This window comes from Parus major, chromosome 5, assembly GCF_001522545.3.
Source record: "Parus major isolate Abel chromosome 5, Parus_major1.1, whole genome shotgun sequence".
Classification (NCBI taxonomy): Eukaryota; Metazoa; Chordata; class Aves; order Passeriformes; family Paridae; genus Parus; species Parus major.
Window position 1 is genome coordinate 51954886 of NC_031774.1, and position 23983 is coordinate 51978868.

At 46.9% G+C, this 23983-nt stretch overlaps 1 protein-coding gene across 3 annotated transcripts; it reads left to right on the forward strand.

The window, feature by feature from the left end:
* Positions 1 to 1958: 1958 nt before the first annotated feature.
* EXOC3L4 (exocyst complex component 3 like 4) lies at positions 1959 to 23983 on the forward strand. 3 transcript variants are annotated; one of them, XM_015632173.2, is made up of 12 exons: positions 1959 to 2397; positions 3881 to 4271; positions 7209 to 7860; positions 10397 to 10514; positions 11488 to 11613; positions 12855 to 12955; positions 14302 to 14397; positions 16377 to 16491; positions 18426 to 18548; positions 18872 to 18973; positions 20369 to 20490; positions 22631 to 22802. In XM_015632173.2, exons 2-12 carry the CDS (start codon positions 3938 to 3940, stop codon positions 22791 to 22793), a joined length of 2052 nt encoding a protein of 683 aa, XP_015487659.1. In that variant the 5' UTR covers positions 1959 to 2397; positions 3881 to 3937; the 3' UTR covers positions 22794 to 22802. The 3 variants fall into 3 exon arrangements, with proteins under 3 accessions (XP_015487659.1, XP_015487660.1, XP_015487658.1); XM_015632172.2 differs by having other exon boundaries at positions 1968 to 2397; positions 18821 to 18973; positions 22631 to 23983; XM_015632174.2 differs by lacking the exon at positions 18426 to 18548 and having other exon boundaries at positions 1961 to 2397; positions 18821 to 18973.

Here is a 23983-nt window from a genome sequence, read left to right on the forward strand (position 1 = left end):
AGCTTTCTGAATTTGCATCACAGCAGCATTCCCCTGGAGCCCCAGAAATATGTTTTTCTCCTGGCCTTTGGAGCTGATGGAAATCTTGGTGCTATAGAGGGAATTGCAGGGCCCCCCCAAACCATTCTCCCTGCCTCTCACCTCTGCCAAGGAGCACTGCACCTCTGGAGTCTTACACTGCCCCATGTGTTATTGCAGGAAAAGAAATAAGAAATAAGACAACAAATATGAGCAAAAGACACAGGGAAGAGATGAGGGATCAAATAAACCCCAAACCAAATATTCCAAAGGGTTGGGAGGAAAACAGCAGTTGAAAGCCTCGCAGAGCTAAGTGGGTGCAGGGCATTAGGGAGCTGTTAGACAGCAACACCCCTGCAGATTTTAATGCACCTACAACTTGACAGAACATTTTGCAAAATCAATAATTGAAGAAAAATGGTAAACAACTGCAAAACCTAGTACATTTTTAAATTCCCATGACCTTCTGTGGACAGACACCTAGAAACAGCATTGCCCTGATGGCATTTCCAGGAACAGGAGCGTTCCTTGAGAGCTGCTGCTGGGACAGAGCACCAGAAAGGGTTGTGGGGAGAGAGGTGACCTAGACTGTGAGATTCAGAGATCCCTCAGGATTGTCTTTATTAATATCCCAGCAGGCCAGGCTAGCCCAGGCTAGCTGTGTTTTGGGGTAGCTGACAGCCCCAGAGAGGCCCAGATCAGACCCCATCTGTGCTGGACCTGCTGCCTGCTCTGGCAGCACCACAGTCACAGTGAGCCTGTCTCTACAAACCAACACCATGTAAATATTTTGTGGATGAGGCAATTAAAACCTGGATGGAAAGAGGTTTAGTTGGACTTTGTGTCCAAAGGGGCTTTCCACTCCTCAACCTATGCCTGAATAAATAGCTCATTTCTTTGTTCACATTGTCAACCTGCCAGGTAGCAGAAGCATTATCAGTAATGTTTTACTGATTTCCCCCAGTACAGAAGGGCAGTCTCTGGCTTACCCATGACTTTGAAGAGCTCAAGGACAAAAAGCTCAGCACGACACTGCCTGGCAGAGGGAGGCTTCAGGCAAGACTCCCCCTGCCCCATGGGGCAGCCACAAATGATGCTCTGCCCAGTCCCATCTCACCATCAGGGAAATTTCACACCAAGTCCATGCTGCCACGCTTTCCTGTTTGACATGATCGTAATTATTCCCATCCTGCACATTTTCCATCTCGTGGACACACAGTCTCTGTTAGCCTCCGTTTCTCTCTCCCTCTGTTCTCCTCTGCACAGCACAAAGTCCAGATGTCATTTATTGCATCTATCCATCACTAACCCCTCCAATGTCCCTTATCACACTGACAGGTGCTATGTTGGCAGGCTCCTAAAGCAAAGAAGTGCACACTGCCTATGGCATGGTGGCACCTCCTGATTTACCCCTTTTGCTTTACACCAGGACCTTGGACACCTGGCAGCCTGACTTGCCTCTGTCTGGGCACTAAAGGAGCCCCAGGGTTAAATCATCTTGCACAACTCAGTGACAAAACAAGTGACTATGTTTAATGTTGTTTAAACCTTCAAGGCCCCTTTTTTCATGTTCTTTTGCTTTGAGTTCCCTCCAAAGTTCCTAAATGCTCTGAGAACGGAAGGATCCAGAGCTAGCAACCCCATGGAAATAAGTGCCCACAGGGCAAAGTGAGGATGTGAATATATAAATATTTAACCAGGGGACACATTACTCCCTGTCCCTCACCCACGTCTGGCAATCATTACTGGGACCAAGCCACCCGTGACCTGCAGAAACAGTGCAAAAGGGGGTGAAGCAGCTCTGGGGCTGCTTTTGAACCCCTCTACCCAGATAATGTGGGGCTTCAGCCCATCAGGACAGGACCTCATCCTGAAATCCTCCTTCCCCTCATTGCCCCAGGCCATCTCAAGGGAGCAGCTCAGCCCATCACAGAACTTCTGGTTCAAGGCCCCATCTCCCCTTGTAGGGTAATAATTAACTTGAAATTATTTTCTCCACCTCTTCTTTTAAATGCTCAGACATAGTGAAAGTGAAACAGTGGTGCCGAGTCTTTTCCAGAGATCAAACAGGTGAAGGTGCTGGAGCTCTTGGGCAGGTGCAGACAAGTCTTTTTTTACACTTTTAGCATCCCTTTTCAGAGGGTGAAGGAAGATGGAGAGCAGCATTCCCAGAGGGAGCCCCTTAACCAGCACATGTGTGAGGGATGGTGCTTCCAGCTGAGGTGGGTGAGCTGGCCCAGACCTCTGTCCTGCAGCACTGCTCGCCTGCCACTGCATCTGCACTGGATTTCCTGCAGCACGGAGCTGCTCTCTCTTCTGTGGCTCACACGCGCGCTACCCCAGCTTGCTGTGGCAGGGATCACTTCAGTCAATACTGGGGTACGTATTCCTTTCCTTTCTCATGGGCTCACCTTTAGTTCCTTTTTTTCCCTGGATCTCTCCACCATGTAGGTCACCCCTTTGACCACTGCTGCTGCTCTGCTCTGTCTGCAGAACCCCCATGGAGAGCCTGAGCTGAGATCTCAGCCTCCTTTCACTGAAATCCCTGGGCAGTGGGTGCCCTCCTCTCCCTCCCACCCTCTGTATGGGCTGTGATGGGTGAGCTCCTGAGCAAGGCAGTGAATGGCTAAATACTCCCTCCTGTGACAGTGTGTGAGGCAGGCTCTGAGCCCCATTGGGGGAGCAGCTCACCAAACCCATGGGAAGATGCCATCCCTGCAGTTCACAGTCTGTGAAATAACCATGCACAAGGGAGAAAAACCCTGACTGAGGGAGGATGAAATTTATTTCCAGAGTCCCAACATGTCTATTTATTGCAATCATTTTTCAAGCTCTGGATTCTGTGGGCTGGACAGACCCAAGACAGGCAGTTCCTGTGTCACCTCAAGCAATAGCTGTTTCTAATAATTTTAACTGTTCACTCAGCTGCTTAAGCCTGCTCTGGAGAAATGTGGCATTTTCCATCCTCAGGGCACTGCAATGTACAGTGAATGGGCTGTAACAGCTGGTGGTCCCTTTGCAAGGGAGGGAAGGCAAAACCTCTCTCCTCCCTCCTCCCGAACACCTGGGCCAGCCCTCAGGGTGTGCAGAGGGGAGTTTGTCTGCAGCAGGGCAGGAGCTGAGCAAGCACAGAGGCTGTGGCTGCAGCCCAGCAGCACTGACAGGAGCACTTCTGCTGGAATCTGGAATCTCCTGCAGCATCCCCTCCCAGCTTGTGCAGAGGCTTGTTTGGCCTTGGAGATACCCATCTTTGGCCTGTTGGGATGCAGTGCTCTGAGGCCTCGTACTGCCTCCTGTGCCGTGGTCATGATGATTCAGAGTGCAGAGATAGCTGTGGCTTCGGTGGAAGGGGCTAAAGCAGAGCTCAGCCACCTGCTGGGATCCACTCACCCCTGGGCCACCTCCAGCAGCAGCAGCAGCTCAGGGTTTGGGCAGGGCAGAAGTAGCAACAAAATTCAAAGTTGCTATACTCACATCAGGAAGTGGAAGCAACACAGTGAGATTCAGGAATTTCTGCAAGGCTGGAAACGCATCTAGAAGAATGGAAAGTAAAACTATTGAAATAGTACATTTATACAGATTTTAACATCTCTGACATCTCATGATTCCTTGGTGCTGGAGAAATAGTTGCCACTTGCCTGGTTTATGGAGTAAAGTGAAGCTTTCCAGAGTACCAGGCCAGCATCTGCTGTCTGTGGGTAGAGAGATTGTTTCAGCAGCTCCAGGTTACAACATCTTGCTCTGTCCTTGTATTTAGGCACAGGAAAGGAATGGGCAAGACTTTCAGTCTAGGACTCCACTTTGGAGACACACTAATACCCTGTTAAGGACATCTCTAATTCTGATTTTTCATGCATTTCAGTGATTGCCATCAACCTGTTTGGGAAACCTCCTGTTGAAAAACAAGATAAATAGAAATATGGAGTTAGACATAAGGAGTGTGACCTCAGAACCAGCCTCTCCAATGAGCAGTCCAGGGGAGGAAAAGATGGAGATTGCTTCTGAGCTGAGCACCTCAGATTCGCAGAGGAGGGACAGTGGGTTCTTTGAAAGAGGTATTAAAACAATGTTAAGTATCCAAAAATCAAGACTAAGTCTGAAAAAAGAGAGAGGGAAGGAAGGTACTGGCACTTGGAATGCAAAAAGACTTCTGCGAACACTCAGGAGCTGCGAGGAGAACAAACCCACAGTCTGTGACGGCGTGGAGAAGGCTGATGAAATATGTGAGCCCATTGAAGCAAAACCTCTTTCAGGTAAGACACAAAACCACCAGTGCCATTTTCTTGCCAGGATAAATATAACAATAATTTACAGTGTTCAAGGCTTGGGCAGGCATCCCTTCATAAGGGAGAGGTAACTGCACCCCGTGCATGGACCCACTGGGTGTTACCTGGCCCAGCCTGGGCAGGCCTCTGGCACTGAACACGCTGCTCTGTGGCCTCCTCTGTGTTAGCTTAGCCATACCAGCAGCCTGCATCAACCTGTCAGAGTGACATTGCCCATCACACGGTTTGGGAGCTGCTGACAATACCTACGAGTGCAGTGTGCTACTGCCTGCATTGCTGTCCTGGACAATTTCTGCTCTTCAGCTCTGTAGGATGCTGCAAGGCCTAGAGGGGAAGAAAGATGGTTTGGCTATGATCTGGTTTGGAAGCTCCACTTTGGTTCCTAATCTTAGAGATTGCCTTGCAAAGAGACTTCCACAGATATTTTGCTCTCTTGCATTGCCTTTCCGCCTGTCCTCACAACAGCAGTGCTGCAAGTGTTTGATTTCTGTCTTCCTCAGGCTGGTTGCCTCACGTGTTTTGTCAGTATTTTATAGATTGGTCTCAGACAAATTATAACAATTCCCTTCAGCATAGCTCTCACCTTTCCCCAGGTGTGAGCAGACTGCAATGACTTTGATCATGGTACTGTCCTCCACCTTCTCAAGGCAGAGGTGCTGCAATGCATTCACCTGGAGACAGACTGAGGTGAAACAACATCACTTGGCCTTTCCTCAGTCTGAATTTCTATAAAGAAATTCTTGGTCTACAGATAGTGTGCCACAGGGATCAGAGGCATGGCTGACACAACCTCACTGCTGTAATACACTTTACTGTGCTGGGAAGTGATCTACTGCTTTACATTGATACCTTGTGAGCTTGGTAAACTGGATCTGAGCTCATCTCATAAACTTTGCTTGTCTAATCTCCAAGGGTCATAGATGAGGAGTGGAAGAAAATGTTAGCACAAGCTTTCTGATCTCTGAAATAAAGGAGCTGAGAAATTGCACAAATAAGGCCCATTCTCTGCCCAATAGCTTGTGTTTGGCCTGGACTAGAGCAGCTCTGTCGGAAACATATCCCATCCTGAGATAATATGGCAAGTGATGGAGATTCCACCACGTGCACCATTAAGCTGCATAATAGTTAATTGCCTTTCAATTGTCTTCTTTCCACCACCAGCTGGCTGATCTTGTATTGCGGAATTAAAGATCCATTTAGCACCCAACATCACCTCCCTGAATAATTATCCTAGATGGTGATTAAATGGTGTTTTCTCACTTTGATAAACAGAACAGAATGTATTCCTCTAGTCTCTCACTGCAAGCAATTGTGTAAACACAGGTTTTATATTAATTTATCTAGAAGAGACTAATCTAATTGGTAGAATTTTCCTCCCTTCTGAGTGCAGAAGCAACTGTAGCACCATATATGCACTCAAAGATCTATGTGTTTTGTGATGCATCAATAGTTGGGTTATTTGGCATATTTCTGTCTTCATACAGATACTCTTATGCTACAAAGATTACTTGGTACATATGGTATAAAACCTGTGTGCAGACAAGCCTAAGGGCAGAAATTATGTGCTATGAACCAGTCCTTCTTTGAGTGCTCTCCAATTTTTCCACATAATTTTGTATATGTATGCCCCAGAAGCAGTGGTCACACATGCCTAAAGGACACCCTTTCCCATCTCTAATATTTTTCTTCTGCCCAGTGTCAGAGTGGGATCTCCTGTTCAGAGCATCTGTTACAACACTGGAGATGGTCAGAGCTTTGCAGGGTCTCTCAAAATCTAAATGCTCTTGGATCTCCTCAACACATGGCAAATATTTCTTACCTTACTGGCAAATAGGCAGTGGTTCTTGCGTGAGCAAGACTTTGCAAAACAAATGGGAAACTCAGTAGACCTCAGCCACTTTGGGGGTAGCAGTATTGGGTGACTTCCCCCCAGCCAACACCAGCCAGTTCTGGCAGTAGGTGCCAAAAGCAAAGGAGGTGGAGAAAACCCATGTGAGACCTGAGCACCAGGAGCATCACAAATCCACAAGTTTAGGCCCCTACAATGCCCACATCTCCCCAGACCACTGAGGGACAGCAGTGCTCAGCACTTGGGAGATAAACATCTCTGGTGTGAGGCTTTGCTTGGCACCTGACTATGGGCATACGTACAGGAGGCTCCCTCGGGGCCCCAGTATCTCTGAGGACAGATTATAACAATTCCCTTTATATATAACAATTCCACATGCTTGTGGGTAGTCTGGGACAGACACAACCATCGAGAGAGAGATCTGACCCGAGAGGTCAGGACACCCAAAGGGGTCTGTCCTGCTGTGCTCCCTCCCACTACCCCAGCCAGACCCCTGGGCACTCTCCCTGCCCTCTTGGGCAGCACACTGAAATGCCCTTTCAGCCAGAAATGCATGAGCTGGGCTACACCACCATGGCCAGCACAGCAGCTGAGCTGTGCTGAGCACAGTGGTATGCAAGGACATCCATGCTAAAATCCTGCTGGTAAGGAATATCCTGAACCATTCCTGCTGCCAGTTCCACCTCATCTCCACTCCAGAGGCAGTTTTATGCATCCCGAGCCTCCAGCATCCCTCTGTGCAGCCTCACCAGCCACTGCTTGGGGCCTTCCTGCAGGGCTATCAGCAGGTTTTTTTGGTATTTCCTGTCTCTGTAACCTCAATTTGGGATGTGCCTCAATTTGCAGTGATTGCTTTCCCACTGTTTTTCTCTCCTGTGTCAAACAGGAGCTGGAGAGATCAGGGAGGCCCAGGGGCAGTCTCAGAGGCACTGCTGGGACCTGACTACTCTGAACAGCCCCCTGCAAGTTTCCCTGTCAGGCATCTTATCCTGTTACCAACCTGTCAATAGCCTAATGCCTGCTTTGTCCCAACCCCTTCCCCCTTGTTTCTGCAGTAATGGAAATCAATGAACTTATTCAGAAAAGACAACTTTTGGAAGCATTTGCAAGTATCAAGTTAATGGAAGACGAGACTATCTCTGAACGGGATTCTGAGAAATACATTGATAACCCCCAGGAGTTTGTACGGAAATCCAAGGATGTGGATTTGCTTTATAATTCCATCACAAATGCAATCCAGTCTATAGTGGAGGCAACTCTGGAGGATCCCACTTTACAGCATAGCATGCTGACCTCCATGGTGACTTTAATTGCCCACGAAGAAGCAGCTCATCCCAAGACAGACAATACTGCTCGTCCTGGGTCGGATTTGCTGGGCAGGCCCAGAAAGTGGAGGGAGCAATGGAGGGAAGCTGTCAACGAGAGTGCAAGGAAAAGAGTCCTGAAGGCACCCATGGCACCAAGGGAAGAAGCGACTTCTTGGCTTGATCTCCATTTACATTTCCTCCAGGAACACCTGAGGGAAGATTTACTGAAAGTCAAGTCATCAGTGAAAGAATGCTATCCAGAGGAGTACCAGGTGTGTGACACATATGTGGAAGCTTTTCACAATGCCATTGCCTCACATTTGCAAGAACTCTCCCAGGGACCACTGGACTTCCATGAGCTCTACACCTTGCTTGACTGGGTAGCCAACACCTACCACAGGTGAGCTGCTGGGTTTGCCACAGTGCCTCTGCCTCCTCCAGGGAGCCATGGGGCTGTGGGGTACTCCAAAATCACCAAGCTGTTCTCAGTTTTCCAAGCAAGTGGAGTCAGATAGCAAATCTGTTAATAGGTGGGGACAAAGGTCTGTGGATAAAAGTCTTGCTGTTTTTTACAGATCTACATCAGCCCATTTTCCCATCCCTCTCCCTCCTCCCTCCCATTCCCAGGAAGCTCCTCCCTGCATTTGATAAACCTGCTCTGATAAACCTGTTCCTTTCTGTATATATTTTGCAAGATCTAACAGCTGTTCAGTGACTTTTCCAGGCACAGGCAGGGGCCTGTGGGGGAGGTCTTCTTCCTGTTTAATTAAAATTGTCGTGCATTTGGAAATGGGCCACATTAATCCCCATGCATGGGATCAGAGTCCCCTTAAAGAGGAGTCAAGGCATCATCGAGGGTAATTAGACACAGGAAAACAAAGGCTCTGTCTCAGATGTGTCTGCTGGTTGAATGGGAGGGATTTAAGAAACAGCTCCTTGCAGTTCAGGGTCTGGAAAATAAGCATGTGAAAGCAGTTACGTCAAAGAAAATTTGTGTCTGTCCTGGTAGCTGACTTCCAGGTATGGCCTGAACCAGATGTTCAAGGCAGGGACAAACACAAACCCATTGGCAGCCCTCAAATAAAGCAAAGAAGGAGCGAAGGCAGGAGAATCAGCGCTCAGCCAAACAGTGGGTCCAAATGGTCAGAAAGGGGGCAGTGACAGAGCAGGGCAAGCAGCAGCACCCTGTTTCAAGAACACCCCTAGCCTGAGGCTGCTTTTGGGTAAGAAACATTTGCACTGCAGGTGGTCTTTGTTTTGAACAGCCCTCAACAGGTTTCTCCTGTGAACTTACCCAGTTGTTATTAAAACCCCACCTAGAGTGTGGTGACCATACTGATGTATGTAACCCTCTCAGCATCACAAATCCCTGCAGATCTCATCTGAAAGGAATTCATGCATGGTCCCACCCTGGCATCGCAGGAGAGCAGGGAAAGAAATGAGCTTCAAGCAGCCAGGTTCTGTACCAAAGAAAAGTGCCCCTACCATATTTCTCTAAATTGCTGTGGAGGGTTTATTGAGAGTTTGCAATTGTTTTGGGCACTGCTTGCAATCACCTGGCTGTTCTAGGCTGCCTCCATTTGATTTTCCCATTCAAAAAAACTTCATTGTCTCTTGGAATAAATAATCAAAAAGGAAGAGATTGATTGACCCAAATTCGTTATTGATGATAAAATTCAAACAAATGAAAAATAATAAAAAAAAAGAGGTGAGAATAAGCCCCTTGAGTACACATTTGAGACTGTCCTTTGAGTTGTGTTGGAGAGTTTGTTGTCCTTTAGAATGAGCAGCAGGCTCTGGCAGCAGCTGGGTTGCGCAATGCTCCACATGTGGAGATGTTCCTCTCTGGGAAATCTGAACCATGACCATGGAAACATTGACTCCAGGACACTATCAGCAGGCTGAACTTATTTTCTGCTGAGCAGTCACTCTGCAGCAGCCTGACCTTTTACACTACAGTCCTCACTTGTATCTGAACCTAACTGTGGGTGCAGTGCTGGTGTGGCAAGGGGAACCCTTTTTGGTGGCTGAGCAAATGTGCAGGCTGTGTGCAGGACACTGCAGCCGTGTTCCCAGAGTAACAAACAACGCCTCAAAACTTTGGCCCCACCTTCATCAAGTGCACGAATATTTTCTTCTTTCTCTTTTCTGGTCTTCACAGCCCTGCAAGATGCTGTGCCTCCAGAGTCTGCAGCAGGTTGCAGGAGTAGCACATTCAATTGTACAGGCTAATAATGCTTTTCCTGCCCCAGAGAGAGGAACACAGGCACTCCCTCCCTCCCCTGCTTCTGTGCTAATCAGCTGGCTTGAGTACACGTCAGTCCAGAGGAAAATGAGCAGCAAAGTCACATGTCAGCTGAGCCCTCTTTGGAGTCAGGCTCTGTAGCTGCACGTCCACCCACCCCTTCCATCTGCAGGGGAACATGGCTCGTGTCCCAGGCATGGCAGTGCCTTCCAGGTCCTGCTCTGCCACTTCCCCTGGCTCAGGATAACGCACAGAGACAAATCACAGGCTGACACGAGCTGTGGTACGACACGGCACGGCAGAGGAGGCAGGGAGATGGGCTAACTGCAAAGCAACGCGCTACTACAGGAATTACCCTGAAAGGCATTTTGCAGGCTTCTAGTCAAATGAATCAGCTTCACGTTGTTTACTTTAAAAAGTAAATTCTCATAGCACTTTTCATGTCCAAACAACTCAGAAGTCTCATGATTTCTGAAGTGGGCTGGAACCTTAGATCATTTTGGGTTTGAATAATTAGGATTTTGAATAGAAAGGAAAGATTTTATTGTTAAACCTTGAAAACAAGCAGCACAATTTAAGCTTTAAGTATATTTCTCATGGCTTAATAATTATGTAGCTCACGCTGCATGAATATTCTATCAGTTTATTCACACTCTGAGCTATTATAATTTGTTCATTTGATTCTTTCCAGTGAACACTTTCTGGGTCATCCCCAGCTCAAACCAGAGGTTAAGACAGAAAACCTGTCCTTGCTGTTAACACCAGCTGATTGGGATAAGCTGAAAAACGACTACATTGCTTCTGCAAAGGTGAGAGTTTTGACCTAGTCCACACGTGCCCCCCAGGGAAGGTACAGGAATCCCAGCCTCCCAGACTTGGATGACTGCATTGTGGTTTCCAGCCCCACCAGGTGCTGAGTCCTACTGGCCCCACACAAAGTGGACTGTACTCTAAAGCAAAAAATTCCTGAATACCACCTTGGGGACCCAAGCAGAGCCAACAGGACTGTACCAGACCCACTCAGTATGGCAGACACTTACTGAAAGGTCGTAGCTGGGCTTCAGCAGATTGTACATGTTGCAAAGTTAGGGGCAAATGCATTTTAGCAGCTACTGCCACTCTGTGGGATCTCCTCCAGGACATCTGAGGTTTCCTACTGGCAGACTTTGGGCATCCCCACCAGAGGACACACTCATGGTTTGTGTCCTCTGATGAAGCCACTTCCCAGTTGTCTTTCTGCAGTCCTTGTCTGGCACGCTATGTAAGACTTTCCTGGCTCTTTGCTGGGCTCAGGCATTTTCCTGCAAATCATTTCTGAATCAGGGCACAGCTCAAGGTGAGCTCAAGGTACCCAGCTGAATGAAATCAGTATTTCTCCACGGTGCTGGTGAAAGATCACTTTGTTTCACCAAGCAACAAGATTGATTTTTCGGCCAGGATTGAACAGTGCTGCTGTTTACCTGACTGGCTGTACCCTGGACAGGACTGGTTTGATCTTTAATCCTGACCTGGTGCATTCCATGTGCAGGAGGACATTGCAATCAAACAGCTGACACGCTGTTTCCCTGCCAGGAGAATGACTGCTTTGGGAGTATCTTGAACAAACATAGCACAGCTCCAGATTTCTCCTGAGCTCTGGAGCAAGGCCTGTGACTGCTCACCTTTCCATGTGGTGCATGGTGCCTCACCACGTGCTGATGGAGCAAAATGCAGCGAGGTACTGTACTCCTGCTTGCTTCATTATCCTGAGCTGCATGTTTCCTTCCTATGTTTAATGTTTAGGGGAAAATCGAAAGTTATTTTGGAAACATCCTGAGACTGGAGGTCACAGAGAAGTGGAAGAAGGAAGTTCATTCAGAAGAGAAGGAAAACCTCTACCAAACCTCACTCTCTTTTGATATTCAAACGGTATTTAATTAGCTGGGGGAAAGTGGTGGTGGTGGGGGGTTCTCTGTGGCTCCAGGGAAACTGGATCTTTTCCTTCTGGGGTGGAGGTACCGCCTCCTGTGATAATTTATGTAAGTCACATACTGGCAGAATACATTAGAGCAGAAAATGCCATTTATTACAACTTTTAGCTCTCCCGCTTGCCTTCTAGCTGCAAATTAAACCTGCTGTCAATTGTGTCAGCAACATAATAGGCAACTGATTTTAAAGTCCCTAAACCTCTTTGATTAGGAAGAAGAAAGAGAATTGGAAAAAAGGTGGAAAGAAAAGGTTTCTTTGAAAAAACCTTTGGCTTAAAGAGCAACTTTGTCCCAGGGCTGTGGAAGCTGGGGAAAGGCTGTAGGCAGTGACAGCCACTCCAATTTAAGCAGTACAAAAAACAAAAGCCCCTACTAGCTTTAGGGACTACAGTGTAATAAAGGCAGGAAGGGTTTGGATTAATTCTCATCACTCAATTGATTGAGTCATTTCAATTAAATAATACTAGCAGAAAAAGAGAGGGAGAGAAAAAGAAAGAAAATCAGAGTTTTTTCTGCTAATGTGACTCTTTTTCCACAGAGGAATATTACACATTATGTGATCATAGGGAAGGCCGGTCTGAATTGATTTAGCAGATGGAGAGAATGGTGTGGGATGTACCAGAATAGGACTGCAACACACCTCAGTCCAGAAGTGTAGCTGGAGTTGTGGGAATGGGAATCTGGAAGGAATTCCAGTGCAAACAAGAGCTCAGGGTGATGTCTGACGCTCTGTGCTGTCCTGAGAATGGGGCTTGTGTGGACCCTCAGGGCTGGGGCTTATAGTCACCTTTATCATGGGGTCATACACAGGGACAGCTCAGCTCCCCTTGGGCTTTGGGTTGGGATCCCTCCAGCAATTCTCCCCAAAAGAGGAGGATGACACCAGGACACCTCAGAGCTCCAGCCAACACCACCTCTAACTCACACTCAGACAGAAAAATGGCACGAGGCACGAGGGGTGAATGATTACATCACAAATCATTTGGTGCTCCTTGGTCCATTCTGCATTATAATTTTTTAAACTGCCAGAGATTAATGAAAATCTCCTGGCAGCAAGTTGTCTGTTTGCCCCTTTGCTAGGTGAGCCATTCTTACTGACCAAAGCTGCATGAGATCCTTGTGAAAGATGTTTTCCACCAGTGCTTGTCCCACTCACTGGAGTTTCTTCATCCCCTTTTCTAGATCATCGGGCAGCACGTGAAGTTATCTGGAGCTATCAGCAGAAGCCTGGAAACAAAAATGCTTGAGTTGTGCATGGCAGAGCTGCTTGAATTCATACCAAGGTCATCACTGCTCTGGGCAGCACTTTCTTACTAAATGAGTCCCACATTGGTAAAAAAAGAGGGAAAAGATCCAGGCACTGGATCAGACACTGGCTGCTCCTGGGGGAATTAAAGATCACAATGAGCCCAGTTATAAGCAAGCTGCAAAACAACTTGGAGGGAGTCATAAATAGACCCAGATGGGACTCTTTGAGTCCAAAGATCTAATGTCAGAGCTCTGGGAAGTGTCTGCTATCTGGAAAGGGACAGGACCACTGCAGTCCCATCCACCCAGGACTTTTGTGACATTGGGTGCTGGTCACTTGCAGCTTCAGTTGTGAGCAAGCAATTGTTATGGACCCCTAAGACCAAAAGCCTGTTTGCCCAAAACATCATCCAGGTATCCTGGGGTGAGTCCTGCTGAGTGGTTTTCTCTGGCATCCCATGGCTGTGGGTATAAAAAATTGCTCCTGAGACCTTCCCTGCTATACCCTGGCAAAAATACAGCTGGGCTACCTCCTGAGTCCATTGAAATTTGCCCAGTGTCCAAAGGAAATTGCTGAAATAATGATTTTTCTTATTTTCTTTGTTCTCTTTCTTTTTCCCTTATTTTTTTTCCTTTTCTTTCTTTTTTTTTCTTTTTTTTTCAAAAAAAACCTGTGTAAAATGCAAGCTGGGGCAGCCATGGCTCTCAGATTAAGTGAACGCTGAAACTTAAGCTTAAACTTACTTAAACAAACTTGAGATGCCAGTAGCTGGGGCCATTTCAAGCAGGTTTCTTTTACCCTAACAAAGAATGGAACCACCAGACAAAGCCTGCCTGAGCACACTGCCTTCAGCATGGACCTGGCTGTGAAACAGCTGTCAACCCCATAAAATTGGCAATACACAAAAAACAAACCTAACAGCCACGCTGAGGTTTTGGGGTGGGGGGGAGGGAAGGTAGGTGTGCTGCCCTATTCCTATAAACCTGTTAGAAAATCAGCCCTGTGTGCTTAAAAGGCCCCAATATATATATTGCCCCAAAAGCCAGAGAAATTAAGGCTCAGACTTATAAACCTATGTACCATACCTGCAATTAAACCCTCAGCATGAGGAAAAGTCAGAGATTTGGCCTCCCAACATCCCTGGCATCTCTCCAGAAGCGCTGCATACCTGCTCAGGCGAGCACATCCTAAACCCATAATTATCTGCCATCTATTCCCCTCCACTGCACACATGTTATGACAGCTGGAAAAAACTTGTCTGCATACAGAGGGGACAGGTTGGGCCAGCCACGGGTGTTTCCTGGCACCACCACGTACACAGAAGATGAGGCATCCTCAGTGCCCCCACTGTTAGTGATATCTGGGTGTATTTTCCTACAGGTTTGAGCAGGAGTTCATGGAGTGGAGCACTGCCCAGGACAGCCCCATCTTTGTACCCTATCTTGTTGCCTACATCAACAGTTTCCATGACCTGGTGTAAGTCTGCTCCCGCCGAGCTGAACTGCGGCATTTCTGGGGTCTGGGGGAGGGTGGCTGGAAAGACCAAGTTCTCCTTGAGGTGCCCCAGTGGGTGCTCAGCCTCCAGACCTTCTAATCTTATGGGAGGATTTCCCCAAAGGGATGCAAAAAAAACCCACAAGGATGAAGAGACAGAAATTTGGATGGATGCAGTGCTTGCATGAGAGTTTTGAACTCATTTTCAGAGCATCTTTTTCATCCCTGGGGGAAGTTTTTCCTTTTTTTTTTTTTTTTCTGGAGGTTAGTAGAATAAACTCAGAATCATGGCCTCAAGGCTGCCTTTGGCACTGGGCTACAGGAAAATCTATGAAAGCACTGGACCTGAAAATAAATGCTTGCCATTGCCGCTGGCATCTGGAATTACAGGGCTTTGCATGAATTAGTTTTTCAAGCCACATGTTGGAAAGTGCCTCTGATGAACAGGTGTCATCAGGCTGGCTGTGAAAGGTCTATCACTCACCCCGTAAGTAGGATGGTGCCAGTGAGTGCATATCCCAGGGTCTGGTCCATCAGCCCCATGCTGAGGCCCAGAGGCTCAGCAGCATCATCTCAGCATCATCTTTGCGGTGCAGATGTGGTGCTTTTGTTTGTCATTCTGGCAGAGCACCACAGGACTAGCGCTTGGGCTCTGGCCACCAGAAAGATCGGGTTGTGATTTGCAGCCCCTGCTCCGGCTGGGACTCATCTGTCAGGTATTCTTCAGGGGATGGAGGGGATTTCGTGCTCGGTGTCTCCCAGGAGCAGACGGCTCCAGCCGCAGGAGCACTACCGCCAGGAAGGCTCTAGATGGCACGGTCTCTCCAGCAATGCTCACCTCGCCGAGGAAATGGCTTTCCCTGCCTCCTGCTGCCCCCGCGGGACATTGCTGCCCCTTCCTGCTGAGCAGTGCAGAGGGGGAGAAGGGAGACGCCAGCCCTGGGCAGGGAGCTGGCAGTGTTTGGGTGATGGCTTTATCCCTGACTCAAGTTAAACGTTTATCAGCCTGGGGTGATGAGTAGTGGGGCAGAGGTAGGTGTCCTAACAGCACTATTTTTGGCTGCTGGACCCAGACTTCAGGTGTTCAACCGGAGTTACAGTCCTGAGCTCCAGTCTGGAATGACAGGGAATGGTGCTGGGTTCTTTATAGTCCTGCCAGGGCAGCCTCAGACACATAAATCTGGGCAGTGACAGGAACCTTCTGGTCTCTCTGTTTACAGCAGTGGATGTGGCACATCCAGGGATGCTCAGGCATCACTGGTGATGCCTTTTTTTGTGGTGGTGCTGCCTCATTTCCCCCCCTCACCAACACTGAGCATATCACAGTCGGACAAGGATGGAAAGTGAGAAGAAAGTCAGGAGGTCACAATGTCCCTAAAGTGCACACACACACACACACACTGGGTATTTCATTAACCTCTCAGAAGTTTTCTTTCTCAAAAGGTGAAACATTGCAGAAGTATGCACTGTCCTTAGGAAATTCCACAGGTTTCCATCCCTGTAGTTACCATCCCAGCTGCTGCTGATAGACATTGTATGGAGTGAATTAGACAGGCTCTGGGGGACACAGGGTCAGCAGCTTTCCCTTCTATGGCTTCATTATTTACTTTTTCCCCACAGCCCTCAGTTCTCACCCAGGTACCAGGAAATCATTTCACAGAGGTGTTGCTCGAGTGAAAAAGCAACTGGCCTACGCAACTGCTCCACATGGCTGCACTGTCCCCCCTGATGAGGAAATCTGAGGGGGCTTTTAACCACAGTTACTCATCTATGGTTAATTTTCAGTGTACAGGATTGTGCAAAAAGAGACATTACTTTGACTCAGCAAGTGTTTCCAAGAGGAAGTAGTAGAAGTTTATTTAAAAATAATATCCAACATGCCAATCCAGATAACACTCTTAGAGCTGCGTAATGGTTTATATTTTAACATTAACTCATTGGTGATCTCTGTCCTTTTGTAGGTCAGGGTTAGAAACAGCATTTAAAGTCAATACTGAGGAACTGCAGAAGATTTTGGCAGCTCTGACAAGGAACTTCATAAATCATTTTTTAACAAAATTAAGAACAAAAACACAGGTAAGGGGAACTTGGCCACATTATTTCTTCAATATAAGGGTTATGTGCAGCAGCTGAGGGTCATTGCCCTTCCCTTGTCTCACCAACTAAACCTCGTTTTTCAGCATATGACATTATGGTCCCTCCAAAATGCATTTAACACTTGTGGAAATCCCCATTAAAAATCAATACTTCCAGCATCCTGGGAATTTTTTGCCATGAGCAATGACACATTTTTTAAGCTGTTAATAACAATCAAAAGAAAAAGACATTTAGCAGCTTCCAGTCTCTCAGGCAAAGCAGTGGGGAAAATCTTATCCAAAGTGAAGCACTGGAGAGGCAAGCTGTACACCACCAATGGGACACTTTTCCTTCTGTCAAATAATTGGATTTTTTTGGACTTTGACTTACTGATTCATAGATCTGCTGTCACAGTCTGTCAGAAACCTCTTTGGATAGGACAGAATTCATTCTGGTAGGAGTGGTTTTTCTCAGCTGTTCCCATGGTGACAAAAGACTGATTGTTCCAGAATGAGGATGCTAAAGGTCTCGTATCAACTGATAAAACTCTGATAAAATTTGGCTTGTGTTAAAAGAACACTGTGCTGCAGTGGAGTTTGTGCTTCTCAGAGCCTTTCTGCTCCCAGCCAGCTGGGATCTGCTAGCTCCAGCTGGTATTATACAAGATGGGGGAAATCAAGCCTTTGGTCCCATCCCTTTAATCTTATCCTAATTCACTTTCTAAATCCCCAAATAGAACTTCCAGAAACCAAGACAGTCATGGAATTTCTCCAACCTAAACCATGCCCTCCTGGCCAAGGGGACTTTCCAGTGACTGCAGATCTTGTCTTAGGAGCTAAACAGCAGGCAAGGAAAAGGCCCCAAGCCAAGGCATTGAGCAAGAAAGCTGAAATGTCATGAGAACTGAGAGAGGCAGAGTCAAAGCATTTCTAAACAGCTTTCCAGCAGGCTGGGAACACAGCAAGGGGGAAATAATTGGGAAGGAGATTGCCAGGAGTCTAAAAACAACAATCATGAGAGCTAGTAAGAGAAAAGGGGACATGCTAGAGGAAGGATATTTTGCATATGGCCTTTAGGGAAGTCTCCTCCAGATGCCAGAAGTTTTTTGCAGATATTTCTGTTTCTGTATGAAGGTACATTAGCTCTAGGGACCCAGCAAAGGGAAGTACCCTTTTGAGGACACGTGGTCAGAGTACCTTGTATCCAGGACAGATGGGAAATAGTGTCATCACTCCTATGAGACATAAAGCTGGAGATGCTCCCAGCTGCCATTCCCCCCACCACCACATCAGAGCAAGGAGCAGAAGGAAAACCCCAGCAAGACTTCATGCAGGTCTGCAGGAGTACAGACAGCCTCCTGGAAGGGCTGTGAACACAAAGAGCTTGACTTCCTTATGGAGAAGGCTGTAGAGGTGATGGATTACTGGGCTAAATTCCAGGAGATTTACTATCAAGTGACTTCTTGTTTCCATAGCTGGTGCAAACCCATGTAACACTGGCTTTCACAGTTGCTTACCACAGCCTGTTCTAGTCATGCCTGAGTTGCTTGTGATTAACATTCTCATCTCTTTCTTCCCCAATACCTTAGAGAAACAAATTTATTTACCTAAATAAATAGAGCTGGTGGATCAGAAGGTGGCACAGAGCAAGGAAATGAGGTATCCCAAATAAGGCTTTAATGTCAAAACATCTGCTCAGGGTGTGATGCTTCTCCTCTCTGCACTGGGATGCCTACCCAGGAAGGGGAGACATGGGTGTGAATTCCCTGGGGTGGAGAGAGAAACCCAGCCTGCTCCTCGTGCCTGCATGCAGAGGGGGTGCTCTGTGCTTTCAGTTCAAGCTTGAGATCAGGTGTATAGGTGGGTGCCTTCAGCTAGGACATCATCATCTAATCTGAATATACCTGTGCCATCAGTGAGTTGGTCTTTTTTCAGCCACTCCTTAAGAAAATCCTGACCAAGAACTGGATTTTGGAGACAGAAAGGCCGGTCTCACTGGCATTGGCAGTCTCGCAGTTCTCTGAGCACCTGCAGCACATGAGGGAGCCCCTGGGCCAGGTAGGCAGCCGGTCCCACACCTGGGCACAGGGATGCTGAGGGGTTACACCATCATTTTCAGGCTGTGGTAAGACCTGCAGACTCCTCTGCAACAGCAATTGTTCTTTATAACTGTGGGGGCAGCAGGTATGAGTGAGCGTGTGCTGCCTTCCTGTACCTCCTCTATGCCCTCAGGTGCTGCCAAAGACCTGAGGGCTTTCCCTGCCCTCTCTGACTGCCTTGGCCTTGAATGGACAAAAAAAAAAAAGTGAGGTTTGCTTCTTTTTAACCAGGAGCTTCTACATGAAGTTCATAAATACATGGTGAAGGAATACATCACACAGGTCATCAAACCCAGATGGAAAATGAACAGGGAGACACGTCAGCAAGTGAGCAGAAAGATGAGCCTGGAAGCTGAAATCATTCACAATACACTCATGGATCAGGTATGTGAGCTGTCTCCTGGCATCCCCTGGCTGCCCCACTCCCCGAGGTTCCCACTTGGCTTCACAGAGTTCACTTCTCTTGAAGAGCACAAGCCTCAACAAATAAAAGTACTGAAAAGAGAGTGAGCGAAGTAGTTACTGCAGGTTCATGGTGTGGGTTTCCAGCCTGGCAGCCTCTCTGCATTGGCAGCTTCTGCATGTTCAGCCAGCAGCTCTCTGATGGCAGCACCTGGTTTCAACATGTTCCCAGGGAGCTTTGCACAGGGTGGTTCATGTGCTGTAGGACCACACTCATCCTGTGGCAGCTTCTTCCTGGGCCTCTTCCCTCAGGCCATGGGATGCACTTTGTCACCAAAGGATCCTGAGAAGCTCCATCTGGGTACACAATCTGTGTACAGCAGGGTGTAGGGAGAAAGTGGTGGCAGTCTAAGTGTTTTGTGACTGGACAACTGTTACAACCCACCCCTGAAGGTGGAGTAAGTGAGGTACCTGTTAGTAAATCCCTAGGGCCAAATTAGAGTGGCACAACACTGAGTGACCAGTGTGAGATATATAGATGGAAAGAGAGAGATTAGATAGACAGACAGACAGACAGACAGAGATAGATAGATAGATAGATAGATAGATAGATAGATAGATAGATTAGATAGATTACATAGATTAGATAGATGTGTGTGTATATATGGCTGGTTTATTTTAAAACAATTTGATTACAATGGAAAGGAGGTATGTAGCAATTTTGGTTATTACTTATATTAATATAACAATATAAGAGTATAAAAATATCACTTAGGAAAATATATAAGGAAAAGAAAGAAAGAAAGAATAAGAGCATATAGCAGAGGGGAAAGGTATCACCACCTGTGGATCCAGCAACAGGACTTGATTGCTGCAGTTTAGGTGTCTGTTGTTCAAAACAATGAATGCAGTTGGTTGAGTCATTAGCCCTTAACATTTCTGTCTCTCACAGCAACATCAGTCAGGGGTTTTCAGAAAAGGAAGTAAAATTTTAATTAATTGGGTTTTGTGGAAAGTCAGTTATCCAGGGCACTAGTATCCCACCTCAGAGATGAGGCAATTGAAACTGTGAGGCAGCAGGAAGTATCTGGCTTCTGCTTTTATGCTGGACCAAAGCCACAATGCTCTGCTCAGGGTCTGGCTTGCTTGGGTGCTTTTGGGCAGCGGGAAGTGCAGGGTCAGGCTTGGGAGAGCTCCCAGGGGTGCCTTGCCGTTGCTACCCAGCACCCTGCTGCCTGCCTGAGGCATCCTGTCCTGCCTGCAGCAGTCCTGGCTCACACCAGTAAGTACATCCTGCTGCCGTGCTCTTGCTGCAGGGAAAAAGGCATTTAGCAGGTGCTGCTGTCTCTGACATCCCATGGGATTCTTTGTTCACAGGGCTCTGATGCCAACTGGCTCCTCCCTTCCATAGAGCACATTGCCAATATCATTGGGGAGAAGACAAAAGACAAGATCAAGGCACATGTCAAGGAGCTGTGCCAGGATTACCCAGATATCAGGTATGTGAAGCAGCAGATGCCAGAACTGTTGGGCTCCATCCCAAAAAGCACCAGCTTGCCCTGTGCCTGGGTTGAGCTCTTCAGCTTCTCTTTGTTGGTGGCCACATGTTAGAGATCAGGATGCCAGCAATTGTGGGAATCTCAACTTATCTTTCTCCCTTTATGGCTGCATACTTTTTTCTCCTGTGTGCTGTGTCTTAGAATGCACACAAATTACCTTCAAAGCCTTTTCATCTTGGAATGGAATGGAATGGAATGGAATGGAATGGAGCTATTTCAGTCTATTAGGAAGGAACTCACACAGATAATCCATCCAACTTCCTGATCATTTCAGGCCTGACCAAGAGTTAATGTAAATTATTAAGGGCATTGTCCAAATGCCTCTTGAGCACTGACAGGCTTGGGACATCAACTACCTCACTATGAAGCCTGCTCTAGCACCTCATTAAAAAAATACTTCCTAATGTCAAGTCTAGAGCTCCCCTGACACAGCTTTGAACCATTCCCATGCATTCTATTACTGAACTTCAATTTTATTGCTCCAAATGATCCTTATTCCACAGTAAAGCTCCAGTTCGCTTTCCACTGCATCACCAGTGTCAGCCCTGTTTGCCAATTTGCAGGCTCCAGATTTGGAGCAAACAGTTTTTCTCCTGTTCCCAGGCTCAGACCTCAAAGCATGGCAGCCAGTGACACCGTTCAGCTGCAGTTTCTGAAATGGCCTCAACACAACCATTAAATTTTGGAATAAATTACAAATTCTTTCTTTTGTACTTTCCGTTTGCTGTTCCAAGGCTGCATCTGGAAAATTTAAAACTCCTGGAAAAGTAAAGAAAGTGACTAGCTCTGTGCATGGCTAAGCAGCCTTTCTTAGCCTTACCTTCTCTTCTTACAACTCTTCTTTCAACCACTGAGAATGAATATCAGTGGTACAGACTGCAGTAAATTCCATTTCATCAGAATAATTTCAGAAAAAAAAACAAAACACCAAAAGTTTCAGCATTGACATTTATGATGATTTAGGATGACATTTATGTAATCAAAATAATCTATAAGATTTAGTTAATCGCTAGAATACTGAAGTGGACACTCAAATATTGAGAAGAAAGATCACATTAAATATATTCACATCTCCCCAAAACTGAGGCTCAAAATTTTTCATAACTAGATTTACTTGGGTGGTTCAGATATTCTTCAGGCTTGTCTGTGTGGGGGAATTCAAGACATGGACATGTAAAGGAGCACTTGTTCCTGAGTAATTTCCTAGGTGAACATACCTACCTTACAAAAAAATTCCCTACAAACAAAAAAACAAACAAAACCAAGCAGATAAATAAACCCCAATAAAGGTTTAATTCTGGTGGCCAGACTAAGATGAAAGAGGCAGAAAGTGTTCTGGGAAGGATAAGGGAGGTAAATGATGGCTAGTCATCAACAATGGCTATTTGAAAACCATTTTCCAGTCAGAAAAGCCATTTACAAGGCTGGGATTTGTACTTTTTCATCATTAGCCTCAGACCCAAGCCAGGTTTTAAGGCTTGTCCTCTTGGTTTATTTAATTTCTGATTTTCCGTTATTGAGTAACATTATTTTTAACAATGAAGTTCAGAAAACGAGGCGGAACCTGCTGGACCTACATTTCTTCCTGTTCAGGTCCCTGTTAATTTTTCCCCTGAGCTCTCAGAGACATCACTGAATTTGTATACACTGAGATTACTGGAACAGGTTATGTTTCCAAGTTGGCTTTCCAGCTCTAACCTAATTAGTGCCTATCAGCTTCCTAAATATTAGCACTTCCATTACTCATCTCAAAATAATCATTACACGAAAGGTCCACAGGTTCTCTGGAAAACATACAAAGGGCATCATGGGTGTGGAGGGAGAGGAGGAAATTCCCCGAAGCACCAGCAGCAGGAGGCTGTCCCAGCAGTGTGATGTGGCAGGAGCTGCTGCTCGCTGGTTTGGTACCTTCAGAGGCTGCCGACTCCCATCCTGGTGGCTCCTCCAGTGTGGTGAGGGGTTGGTCCCTGTTGGTCACTTTGCTATAGCCTTGCTCAGTCTCCAGCACAGCTGTTGGTTGCTCACCTCTGGGCTGGTTTTGCTAGTCAGATCTGAGCCAGGTCTTGTTTGGTTTCTGCAGGAAGGAGCACGTCCTGGCCATCCTGGCGCTCCGGGGGCTGGGCCGTGCCAGGAGAGCGGCGATCTTTCGGCAAGTGTGCCATGCACAGGAGAGCTCTGATGGAGGGCAGGGCTGCACACTCTTCGCTGAAATTGATGTTCCAGTAATCATCAGCTGCTTCTAGCACAGGACCAAAGTCAGCATCCTGCCTCCTCCTACACTGCCTCTACGTATGATCCAAGATCTGCTAACCAACCTTGCTCCTCTGCAAACCCAAATTTTTGACTGCTGTGGACAAAAGAGAAGTTTCCTGAATTTGCTACCCCAAGTTCAGAACCCAAAGGCAACGGATGCACCAAAACACCAACCTCCTGTGAGAGGTCCTGGGCAGCAGCTCCAGCCCAGGCACGGTGTCCACCTCACATTCCATATGGATTCTAGTGCTAGGAGGCTGCTCCACTGTTTGGTATGAGATTGAATGTATTTTCAAAGAACTGGAGAAAACCAAAAGCAGTTCACTCAGAGCTATATTAAGGCCTCAGCACTATATTAAGGCTTGGATTGGGCTCTTCATAATTATACAGCAGCAGAGCAAGATCCTCCCTCATAATTAGTGCCCATGAGCAACTAAGGGGCAGAGCTTGGGCAGGGATGTGGTAGCACCCAAGTTTTATTTCCTCCCCCACAAACCAGCTGGCTGAGCTGGCATGACACAAGGTCATGACGTTGTGACCTGAGGCCACAAAACACTCTCTGCCTGGGGAGGAAAACACTGGGTAAGCGAGCCCCATGGCCAGGACACGAAGCACACGGAACACTCCCCTCCAGACTGGCCCCCATGGACCCTCTGGCATTTCAGCAGATCTTCCTCACTCGAGGGCTGCCTTGAAAACTCCTGTTGGACTGAAGATCTGTTCATGCAATCACATGTCTGTGTGTACAGACATGTCTGGATCAGACATGCCATGTGGAGGGAGGCTCCAAGTTCTCCTTGACTTGGGAAAAGTGCCACCATGCCTCTAGTCTATTTTCTTGTGTGTTTCAATGCATTTTAACAAATCTGTTACAATCTGACTGCAGTATGAAACCAAATGTGAGGTGGACAGACAGCGCTAGAGGTGAGATCCTCATCTGATGTAAACTAGCATAATCCCTTTGATGGGCATGGATCACCATAGGGTTAACTCCATGAAGGATCCAAAGCATTACATCCAGCATCTGCAGGGGAGACTGAAAGAGACATTCAGCAGCCTAAAGCTGTATAAATTGGATTTCATTTAATTCAATTTATCCTTTAGCTTGCCCTCCACAGGATTTAATCTAAGACTTTTCAGAGATGTGTTTATGATCTATTAAAATGATAAATGTGGACAT